Source organism: Lathyrus oleraceus, chromosome 5 (assembly GCF_024323335.1).
Source record: "Lathyrus oleraceus cultivar Zhongwan6 chromosome 5, CAAS_Psat_ZW6_1.0, whole genome shotgun sequence".
NCBI classification, from domain to species: domain Eukaryota; kingdom Viridiplantae; phylum Streptophyta; class Magnoliopsida; order Fabales; family Fabaceae; genus Lathyrus; species Lathyrus oleraceus.
Window position 1 is genome coordinate 93,040,415 of NC_066583.1, and position 12,001 is coordinate 93,052,415.

Genomic DNA, 12,001 nt, shown 5'->3' on the forward strand with positions numbered 1-12,001 from the left:
ACTTGAGATTATCTGTCCACAAATCAAATGACTCAAAATATGGCGTATCAAGGGACAACCTATCAATGATTCAAAGTATCGAAAATGATCCAATGATCATTTATCAATAAGTTTGAATCAATGAAGATTAAATTAACCAAAATGTCCATCTATCAATGATTTGAAGTATGGAAGATGTATAAATAAAGATATCAAAACAAAGTCAAAAGAAGAGAAAGTTAATGGTTAAATGGTTAGAGATCAAGACTCATCAAGCTTGCACATAGAAATGAGACTACAAACTAAACCACAAAACAAATGTTCAAAAATAAAAATAAAATTGCAAACAAAATAAAATGATATTAAACTCATGTAGTGCAATATGACGAAGCAATTATTAAAAGCACATGACAGAATAACAGACGAAAATATAATCCAAAATGTTGAATGAAAATAAGAAAATAAACAAAATAATTGAAAAAAAAAAAGGGGTATATCACTGAAATTGGTGGTGGAAAGAGGAAATGGGCGCTGAAACCCAATCCAAGGCCCATTGGCCTTGGTCCTCACAGAATGAGGGTGTAGTGGACTCTTGCATGGTGCAAGCAAGCAATCACATGAGCCTTAGCCCAATCTGCTTACCAAAGGAGATCCAATCTCTTCCACCACGTGCCAAATCATCTCCATCATAGTTCAAACATTCCATCCACTTGCCGTGACCGGAGAGTCAGCCTCCGTCGTGCCAGAGCTCATCATCGACGGCGGCGAAGCTCCAAACATGAACCATCAGAAACCAAAACAATCGTCTCCACCTCGTGGACCCGAATCCCTTATCCAAATAAATCAAGTCTAAACCTACTAATCGAATTGCATCCAATTGTGTAAGAACCCTAAGTTGATTTTCCAGAAATTAAATGTTCAGTGATGGAGATTAAAGGTTAACAGGTTAGGGCTTGGATCTCCTAACCTGACACTACATCATGATAACCAGATCAAAGTGGGAACAAAGGTTTGAATAAAATACCTGTCGGAGACGACGATGGAGGTGGCGGCAACAGTAATGAGATTCTCAGGTATGCTCCAATGCTCTTCTAATTCCACTTTATTCCTTCTTCGTATTCTTCTTCTGTCCAATGCCTTGTTCTTCCACTTCTTCTTTAATTTCTTGCTCTTACTTAGAATGGAGATATTGAGTTTTGTGAGTGTGCCCAGAATGTGTTAGAAAGCCATCCTTCCTCCCTAATGATTGGCAATGATTGCCTCATTTATAGAGCAATCCAAGGGGGTAGTTTAGGGAATTGAATCTGAGTTGTTAGATCATGATTTATCCAGCTGGAAATTAAGTGAATTTCTGGAAATGAAATTTGAGCTATAATATGGAATTAGGTCACGTGGCATTTAGCTGTGCACATGATTTATTCCCTTTAATTCATTTGCAACTGATTTTCCATTTAGCTTTGGATATTTGAACTGAATTGCATCAAATTGGTTAGTATATGTTATTGGTTCGGTTTACACTCCTACTAGGTCTCGACCTGTTTTGCTTTTGGTTAGCAAAAAAAGAGTAGTTGGAAATGGTTTGTTCTCGTTGTGTGACATGTCATGTATGAGAAACTTGGTTGCTAATTATGCTCGGACTGTTATGATTAATTTGGAAGTTGAAACAGCTATGCTATAGTGATTTTTGTCAAGATTAGCTTCTTAACTAGTTGAACTTTTGTTTAATCAAATGAATGTGTTGTAATGCTCAGGACAAAATGCAACGACACAAAATTGAATTGCAATTTCAGCATGCTAGTGAAATATGAATGCATTATTAGTAATTGAGAATTGATGATCATTAGTCAGGACTTGCTAAGGATGGTTGTGAGTAGTCAATTAGCATTGTTTAGGTTAGTTTAAATTCTGAATGATTGTTGTTAGCTAACTTTATTAGTGATTCACTTGTTATATCAATGCTATTTTGTTATGTTATCATAGCTTGTTAAGTTGTAGTTTGAAACAACATGGAGTTAGTGAATGTTAATCATTGCATGCCATGGTTTATGTTTATGTTGCTTAGCATGGTCTGCAAGGTTTGTGTATGATGCACAAGTTTTATCCATGATTGTTGTTGTGAATCGATGCAATGGCTTGTGGTTTGGATTTTTCTGCTGCAATTTTGTTGTTATGCCTTATTAGAACCAGCTTGTGATGACTTGAATTGATTGCCATTGCTTGATGTATTTTGTGGGATGGATGAGGTCTTGTCTTGCAGCCCTGGGAGTCAGTTTGCAGGTACATGTTTATGGCTGCATGATGTCTATAAATGTTGATATGGCTAGACTGTTTTGCACCGTCTTGGCTTATTCGCATTGTTCTGAATTTGGTTGCACAGGTTTACAACATGATGATATTGTGCAGACCTTGGTTTCATGTGACTTTACAGGGTCATATTGTGTTGCAAGTACTTCTGAAATGCATACTGATTGCAGTATAGTGGCTTGGCCCTTTAGCTTTATGCTTAACTGCTAGTTCTTGACTGATGCGGTAAGTGTTTGTTGACAGCTTTGCAAGGAAATTCCATAATGCCTTGACTTATTCATGTAAATGTTGGATTGTACATGGTAGTTTCCACATTATGACTTGCTTTATGTTGTGAATGATCCCATTGTTTTCCACTAGGTCCCTTGCTCATGGTTAGGCACATGGGGTGGGCAAAGATTACATGCCACCAAAGGTTAAGTTTTGGATAGTCATGGTGCACAAGGTGAAACTTCAAGACCAAGGATCACAATTCAAGATTAAGAGGATGATTAGAATTGACATTGGGATTTTTAGGGCTTGGGTTGACTTTGGTCAAAGTTGACCAAAAAGTCAGCAGTTGACCAAAGTCAACATGTGGTCAAACTTCCATTTTCTTGTAAACTTTCCAATGCTTGAGTGAATTGAGATTGAAATGAATGAATTTGATGATTATGGCCATGCCTTGAATTGAAATGTACCCATTGAATTTTATGTAAACTTGACCTTTGAACTAAATGGATTTGATATGAACTAAATGATGAATGGATGCAATGATGAACTTGGTGAATCAATGAATATGGTTTGCAACTCGGATAACATCAAGACTTGAAATGAATTGACACTTGAAATGACTGAATCATTAGCATGACTCAAAGGACATAACCATAACTTGACTGACCAATGACAAGTAGGAAACAAAGATCTTGGCAAGGACCAAGAGGCACAATGAATTAGGACCTAATCAGGCGTTCATGGACCAAGCACCAATGGCAATGACAATGGCATGGAGTGGACTTGAATAACATTGACCAAATGAAACCAAGCAAAGTATGAACCATGTACTTGAAGAGACCAGATGAACTAGCACAACATGTACTTAGGCCAAAACCAAAGGACACAATCATAAGATGCACATGTGGGAGTATGAGGCATATGGGATCAATAGCAAGAGGATACACATGCATGAACTATGCATAAGAGGTTGGGTGAAACTTAGCCAAGCTATAGAACCAAATCACAATGGCATGAAGGATAAAATCAGGGTTATGAACCTACATGATGGCATGGGATATGATTATGGTTTAGGGACATCTTGATCAAGTAGGGATCCCCCAACTAGGGTTTTTCTTCCTCAAGAAGCCACAGTTGACACACCAATTATGGGCACAATACCCAAGCATCAAGGGCCATCTCCAAGTTAGGGTTTGATTTGGGGCCACCCCAAGTTGCTGAGAAACCCTAGTTTCTACTAGGTGAAATCACAAAGCCATGAATCCAAGTCACATGTCTTCTTGTGTTGAACCATGGTTATGTAGATGAAATGAATGCTTATGATGATATGAAAATGATTAGGTTTAGTGACCTATATGATCATTGTGAAGGGTAAGGTGAATTTTGGGGTACGACAGTCATCCACCGGATCCCCTTACTATTTTTATTATTATTACCTCCACCCCATAAGAACGAATTAAGCATTTTCTCAATATCTTTTACTACCTCTTCAGGTATTATGAAAATACTCATAATGTAGGCCGACATAGATTGCAAGACTGACTTAATCATCACTTATTTCTCTACCTTGGATAAAGATTTACCTCTCTATGAGTTTATTTTCTTCCAGATATGATCCTTAATAAATGCAAGCGTAACTTTTATACTCCTTCAAATCATAGACGGTAATCCCAAGTGCGTCCTTGTGCCCAAAACAGGACGAACACCCGTGATACGAGTAAGATCCTCTTGAGCAGGCTTACTCAAGTTGCGGCTAAAGAACACTTATGATTTTGTCATATTAATTTCCTGGCCTGAAGCATCAATATAAGTATTAAGTAACTGCATAAGATGGCGCACCTCAGATAAATTGGACCTGCAAAACAAAAAACAACCATCAACAAAGAGCAGGTGGGACACACTAGGTGCCCCTCTACATATCTGGATCCCATAAATGTCGTTACTAGTCACTTCCCCTTTGATTAGGGTTGAAAGACCTTTTGATATAAGAATAAACAGGTAAGGGATAGTGAGTCCCCCGCACCAATCCTCTTTCTGGTTTAATAGGTCTAACATTATCCGAATTAACTAGAACAAAATAATTCACTAACGTAACACACATCATCACCCAGTGGATCGACTTATCCGCAAAAATCCATCTTTTTAAGCATTTCTCTCAGGAAACCCCAATCAACTCTATCATACACCTTACTAATGTCAAATTTGAGGGCCAACTATGCAACATTTCCTTGAGTCTTTCTCTTAAGAGCATGAATGACCTCAATTGCAATCATAGCATTATCAATAATGAATCGACCTTCCACAAACGTCGATTGTTCCTTCGACACACACTTCGACAAGCACTTTCTCCTCCTATTCGCCATCATCTTAGAAAACAATTTATAGACCATATTGCATAACAAAATAGGCCGCAAATCATTCCTATTACGAGGTTTAATACACTTAGGAATCAAACAGATATTCGTTTCGCTAAGTGCCGGTGGAAAGGAACCCATATCCAACCAATGCTTGACCGCCTCAAATATATCATCAATGCATGTACCCCATAATTTTTGGTAAAATGTCGGATTAAAATCTTCTGGACCTGGAGACTTGTCGGGGTGCATTTCCGGTATTGCCTCATGTAACTCTTCCTTCGAAACCGGTCTCAACAATCTCACAGTAAAGAGATTTTTAAAGTAGTTCTTCACAATCTCGCACATTCCCTCTTGGTGTCTAATCTCTTCCTCGTCTCCATTCTTGATCATGTCAATTTTCTGATAGCTTCTCCTTACTGTGGCTGAGAGGTGGAAGAATTTAGTGTTAAGATCCCCAGCTCGCAGCCAGTGCATTTTCGCTCACTGTTTCCAATAGGTGTCTTCTTTAATTACCAACTTATTATATTCTCTTTGAGCCTCCAGAAAACGCATAGCTGCAGCCATGTCATGATTGCCTCAGAAGTTTTCAATTGTCTCCTTATGCACAGCTAATTCCTCGTTCTGCTTCCTATTCAGAACCTTATTCCAATTCTCCAATTCTTTCGAATATGCAGCTATACGACGAACTACATCATGAGTTTCGCCATGTATCCATCATTGTTGCACAATATCCTCAATACCTTCTTCCTTCAACCCAACGTTTTCGAACCTAAACCAAAACTTTCTGCTACTGCGTTTGACAGGGTCACAACAAAGAAGTATAGAACTATGGTCCGAGTGAATGGCAAGAAGATTGACGAAGGAATATGGTGTCTTCAAATAATGACACAGAGGGAATATGTGTTTTTTTATAATAGTTTTTTAATTAGGGAAAATGAGTATTAACTATTTAAAAGTGAGAATAACAAATACTTTTATTTAGAGAAGAATAGATGTTAAAGTTTTGAAGAAGCATACTTTGAACCACACTTCTGACCAAGTGCACTCTTCCAGCAAGAGAGAGAAGATAAGCATTCCAAGCTGAGAGTTTTGACTTAACCATGTTAGCAATTGATTGAAAATAATGGAAGAGTTGCAATGTTAAACCCTAGCAATTGATTGAAAATAATGGAAGAGTTACAAAGCCACTAGAATCATGAGCACTGTCTTTATGCAGTGCAAAGAAAACATTATAAACGTCTTCACTAAAGAGTAGCATGGTCAACATATTGTTTACATTACCAAAGATCATTGACCTCTCATGTCTCATTATCCATTCTATCATACTCTACTTGATTAGGGAGTTGAGTGGCATCTAAAATCATATATAGATTTTCTAAACTTTGTTCATCTACAATAGAGAAATAGATGCCACATAGTTAAGTTATTACTAAGAACATCCAAGTTCTATTGATCAATGTCAAACTTGATTGAGTCATAGTTTCTTCACTCACACAATCCTTTCCATAGTGGCAGATATTCTTATAGGCCTTACTTGCCTCAAAACCAACCACCTCGGCATCTTTCCTATAATTCTATTTTTGCATAAATAATTTCTTTGGTGTAGGACCAAATCTTTTCTTAGGAACCTCAACTTTCTCTTAGTTCTCAAAAGCTTTGAGTATCTTGCAAATTTCCACAAAAATGTTCGGTACATTTGCAATTAGTACAATAGTCACGTAGGTTCTTGATGACTATATAGGGTATTTGGTGTCATTTTTAATACATCTTTGTATACTTTATTATATATTTTCATTACTTTGTAACTCGTAATATATTTTATATACTAACTAGTCAAAGATCCGTTCATCGCGTGATGATGATTATTAGTTCGAAAGTATAATAGATGGATAGATAATAATTGTGAATCAATATATTTATAATTGATAGAGTGGACCATATTCAAAATACATAAAAACTTAAAACTTGAAAACAATTTAAAATATTTAGTAAATAAAAACAAAGATAATTTGGAGATTGTACAACAACTTGTTCAGAAGTATGCATAACAAAATCATGTATAATATCATCGTTGAGCAAGGAATATGTACACCAGATAAGAGAATAAACTACAACCTTCTTATGCAATCAACAAATATATATGTGACTACACATGGGTACATGTGGCGTTTTATGACTCGGAAAAATAGTGTACTTTGACTCGATTTACATGTGTTCTAGTGTCATTTTTATGTCTTTTTGTAGCTTTATATTGGTAGTGTGTATGTTTCAGGTACTTAGTGGTTCGAAGCTTTCGTACAATAAAATGATAAAAAATGACGAAAACTGAGAGAAAAAACATGGTTTTTGCTATCATGACGATCATCTTGACTGTCATGACGCTCGCCACCTATCTGGAGGGAAATTGTTATGAAAAGGCAATGAAATGGAGGAGTTTTTACTAAGCTGGACGACACATCATGAAGAAGACGACCATCACCTACCTAACGGATGGTCTGTCATGGTCATGACGCCCGTCATGGTCCCTCAGTCTAGAAAATTCGTCATCTTTAAGAAGTAGACCTTATAAGACTCATAAAAACTATCCAAGCTTTGTATTAGTCAGAAATTTTATCGTGTAAAAGTGATAATTGTTCACGTTGAGTGGTTATTACAAATTTTAGTTCTAAGTTTGGAACAATCAGTTTGTCATTGTGAACCAGCTTTTTTAATCTTGCCGTCATAGATTTTCTACAATTTATTTCAAATTTCTCTGTATCAGATTCAAGTCTCCTTTCTAAGCAGTTGATTATTATATTGCAGTTTTATTATTCAGGTTCCTATTTTCTTCTATTTTTACTTTATAGTCGGTGTCCATGTGTGTATACTTTAATGTTTATTATTTCAAATATGGACATGAATAAATCCATTATGTTTAGTTATTTCACCAAGCTAGCTTAAATTAGTCAAGTCCGGAATGTGAGGACCGTCGTATTGATGGTGCTCTAACAAGTCATAAAATTAATTTTTATAATTAGAATTGTTTTTGTGTCATAAATAAATTATGTTTTCATAATTAAAGTTTGCTGCGAAAGAAGACAATGGTGATACCGATTTCAATTCGAAAGAGTGAAACCTTTATCTGATTATAAAAAAAATAGTAATTGATTCTAAACACTGCCAAAACATTTTTTTGACTAATTAGGAAAAATCTAGTTCTCAAAAATGTGATTTTAAGAGTATAAGCAGACACACGAAAGCAGGCGTTTATACGCTTAAAATTGTTGAATTGTAATTTTGTGTCAAAACAGTATTTTTGACAGAGTTTGTTGTTGTCGAAATATTGTGTGTCAAAATTGTGTGAGTGTCGAAGTGTCTTGGAGTTAGCTTCGACATAGATTTGTTTTCAAACCTAAATATTTAGTGTTGGTAGAGGATTCACAAAAGAAGGAAGTTTGCCAGGGAAGACAAATAGGAAGAATGAAAATGCCAGAGGTTTGAAATCAAAGTAAAGTTAAGTGTTAACCTAACACGGTGATGTAATAAGTGTTTCTTTCTTTGAGTTGAAGAAATTCGGGAGCAAATTTCAATTTAAGGGGGAGAGAATGTAATATCTCATATACCCTTAAGTGCCCTAAAAATCGTCAGTTGGAACCAATAGAGTAATCAATGGACTCAGAAGAGATCAATTCTTATTAAAAGAGACTGACCTTTATTAATAAGTACAAGATTGAGCATTTTTGTAACATTAATAATTGGTCAATTAGTAGTAGAAGGTCAATTGTGAGAATTTGTATGGATTCAATCAATTGTCCCATTTAGTCAATCAATTTACATGAATAATTCTTTGAAAAATGAAAATTATGGCACCAGTGGGGGTTGAACCCCGAATTCAATAACTGAGATTATCATCTCACCCCGATATTGTTGTTGCTTTTCAGATGTTGTTTGTAGGTTATATATATGCGGGGAGTTGCGCGTTGATGTTTTAAGGGATGCTGATTATTGTGATCTTCCGTTGTGTAATTATGTACAATGAAGATATTAGACATAGTTCTTAGATTTTATTTTTTTACTTTATTGTATAACATATGTCATTGATGTATTTAGTTGGACATGTGTAGATAATGATGTCATTGGGCACTTATGTTGGGTAAGTATAAAAAAGTAACACTTGTATGATATTATTCAAGATATATATTATACGAGTTGTTACATTGCAGTCCTAGACATAAACCCTCATCTCTATTCTGATCAAACATTTGTTCAAACCAACATTTGTCCTACTCCTCTAATGAATTGTTTCTGCAGTTTGAAAGTGAGGTTGTTGCCAGAATGAACATTCTCACTGAAGTTTGCACTTCTAATGCAAACCTCTATGAAGTGTGTACTATGTGTAACAACTTCAGAAGATGGATTGACTTCAGCTCTAGGAAGTTGGAATGTATGTGCCTAAAATATGCTCAAAGGAAATTCCATGCCAAATTCTCTGGTATTGTTGAACCCTTGCTTCAGAAGGTTTCTCCAACACTTCTTCTTCCTATACCATAAGTGATTCCTCCTCCTTAACCTGAACATATGACTTTGGCTACTTTTGAGAAGAATCGTGAAGTTGGAAATGGTTATGGAGTTAAGAAAACTTTGGTGTTTGATGAAATCATTCTGAATAATTTAGAAGAGCTCAAGGCTGAGAATTCTTGCGGTTAAAGAAAGGTTGAACAGACAGGATGAGATGTTCAAGACTCAAGATGGAACAAACACCAAGATCGAAGGGATGCTTCATGCTATCTTATCAAAATTCCACCCCCTTCTTAAAAACCTAGTGTTTTTAAAACCTTGTTGTTTTCTAAGTTTCAAACATGATTATTTTAATGAAATAAAAGTTATGTTTATTTTTACTTTGTCTTTATCCTTTCTTTTTTATTGATGACAAATGAGGAGAAGAGTGATTGATTTTGATATACCTAATTCTGATTTTGATACCCAAACATGTTTTTAACATTATTTCTGACATTGGTAACTTTTCTGGGAACTTTGAATAAGTTCATCCTGTTTCAAGTTAACCAAGTTTTTCAGCAGTTAAGATATTTATCTGGAGGAATTAACCAAGCGGATTTTAGTTCAAGTTAACCATACATATACATGTTATGAACTCAGTTCAAGTGGACCAGGCATATACAAGTTATGAACCGGGAAAAGTTCTAAACCAGACATATAAAAGTTCTGATATCAACCAAGGCATATGAAACCTCCGACAAATCATGCTTTGATACAAGGTTGATGACCAAACTTTCTAAGACTCAAAGCAAAGCCATTATTGAATTGAAATACTTCTATAACCGGGCTTCTACATTCTGGAAAGTTATTTCTTTCATAGTAACCAAGCTTCTGCTTTCTTGGAAAGTTATTTCTTTCATGTTGATTGGGACATTTTATATGTGTTAAGATTATTTTAAGTCTTAAATTCAGAGGGAGCTTGCATATCTAACTCTGAAATTCTAAGTTGAAAATAATTTTAATAGTATAAAATTCAGGGGGAGCTTATAAACCTCACTCTGATGTTTTTATATGATTAAACCAAGTAAAAATTGTTCATCAAAATATATTGTTTTGTCATCATCAAAAAGGGGGAGATTGTAAGAACATGATTTGGTTTTGCATCTGGCCTTTAGTTTACAATGCATTATTTCTTAGCGAACAATTGTGTACCTTAATGGTTTTGTCTAGTGTGTAGCTTTTGCTAACATGTTCTGATTCTGATGATTTGGCGTGTGACATCATCAGATTCTGGACTCAACACACTTTGACTCTGAAGAGATATAAAAGTGTTTTAGAAGAGGATGTCAAGTTGTAGAACACTCTTAGATAACAATTCTGATGAACGTTTGTACTAAATCTTATGACTGTGACTCTGATAGAAGAGCCTCTGAAGGTTTATCAAGCCTTCAAGACTCTGCACTCTCAAGTTCTGAAGACTATGAAGAACAGGATCTGAAGACTCTGAAGATCAGGTTCTAAGGAACTGTGTTAAGACTCTGAAGACCGAGGTTCTGAAGATTCTATCAACCAGACTCTTGATCCTTCTAAACATGCTTCAACATCATTCATTCAGAAGCCTCTAAAGATTAGAAGATAAGATAAAAAGGTTTTGCATAAGGAAAATAGTATACAATACAAGATCAAATATTCCTTTTACTATGCTAATTTTGTGGGCTAAGGACTGTACTATTGTACGATTTTGCCTCCCATTATGCAAGCCGTTATGAAAGGCTTTGGTATTCCAATTCTACCCTCCAACGGATCTTTTCATTGCCTATATAAAGGAGACTTGGAAGATTGGACAACTTGCTAATTCTTACGAAGCTCATTCACGTTGCTATTTCACGCATATACACAACGTTTTTGATGAACTGAATATTATTGTGTATAGAGAATAGAAACACATATAGAGCTTTTGTTTGTTATTGTGTGAGAAAATCATTGTACTTAAAACTTGTGTTATTATGTTTTCTTAGAAGCAATCTTATAAAACACAGTCTTGTAATCTCATTCATTGAGTTGTATTCCTTGAGTGACTAGGGTTTAGTCAGATATACTTGAGAAGAAATTGACGTGTAGTCTTTGTGTGTCTGTAATTTCAAAATCACATTGGCAAGTGGACTGGAGTAGGGGTGGACATCGGTTCGAGCCGGTTCGGACCCAAACCCCCCAGCCGAACCAACCCACGGGTGAGACCTATTGGCCCAATTTCCGACCGGATTAATGCTCAGTTTCTCGGGTTCGATTTGAATCGGGTTCGATATAACATTCAGTTATCCACTGGTTCATTTATTAATTGGGCTAATTTGATTTTCAAGCTCAAATCCAAAATTCATTAATTTTTTTTAGACTTTTTAAGAGTTGATAGTGGGTCTGTTCAGAATTTTAGTCCATATAAAAATAGAAACAAAACTTCACTTTTAAAAAATTATTAGATTAGATTATTTTTATGTAAAACATTAAATTATTTTCTAAGTTGGATTAATTTTGAGCTATTTTATAATTTACATTATAAATACAAAATCAAATAACATTTACATTTTTTGATGATATTAAATCTATTAAAAACGATATTAAATAAACCAAATACAAAATCCAATAAATTAACCATAATACACAATTAAGTAAAA

General features: G+C 35.3%; 1 protein-coding gene and 2 long non-coding RNA genes across 5 annotated transcripts; 1 reads left to right on the top strand and 2 right to left on the bottom strand.

The window, feature by feature from the left end:
- Nucleotides 1-319: 319 nt before the first annotated feature.
- LOC127087812 (uncharacterized) lies at nucleotides 320-1,561 on the bottom strand. The gene is made up of 2 exons (XR_007790047.1): nucleotides 1,004-1,561; nucleotides 320-869 (listed from the first exon to the last, which is right to left on the bottom strand). It is a non-coding gene; the product is annotated as an uncharacterized LOC127087812 (long non-coding RNA).
- LOC127087810 (uncharacterized) lies at nucleotides 854-3,000 on the top strand. 3 transcript variants are annotated; one of them, XR_007790045.1, is made up of 4 exons: nucleotides 854-1,052; nucleotides 2,161-2,256; nucleotides 2,357-2,508; nucleotides 2,644-3,000. It is a non-coding gene; the product is annotated as an uncharacterized LOC127087810 (long non-coding RNA). The 3 variants fall into 3 exon arrangements; XR_007790046.1 differs by having other exon boundaries at nucleotides 868-1,052; nucleotides 2,223-2,256; XR_007790044.1 differs by having other exon boundaries at nucleotides 868-1,052; nucleotides 2,237-2,256.
- Nucleotides 3,001-4,709: 1,709 nt separating this feature from the next.
- Nucleotides 4,710-5,327, bottom strand: LOC127078927 (uncharacterized). The gene has a single exon (XM_051019342.1). It carries the CDS (start codon nucleotides 5,325-5,327, stop codon nucleotides 4,710-4,712), a length of 618 nt encoding a protein of 205 aa, XP_050875299.1.
- Nucleotides 5,328-12,001: the final 6,674 nt, after the last annotated feature.

What these genes read in the sequence shown, in the direction of transcription:
- LOC127078927 (XM_051019342.1), bottom strand. Translation starts at nt 5,327, where the DNA reads ATGCACTGGCTGCGAGCTGGGGATCTTAACACTAAATTCTTCCACCTC.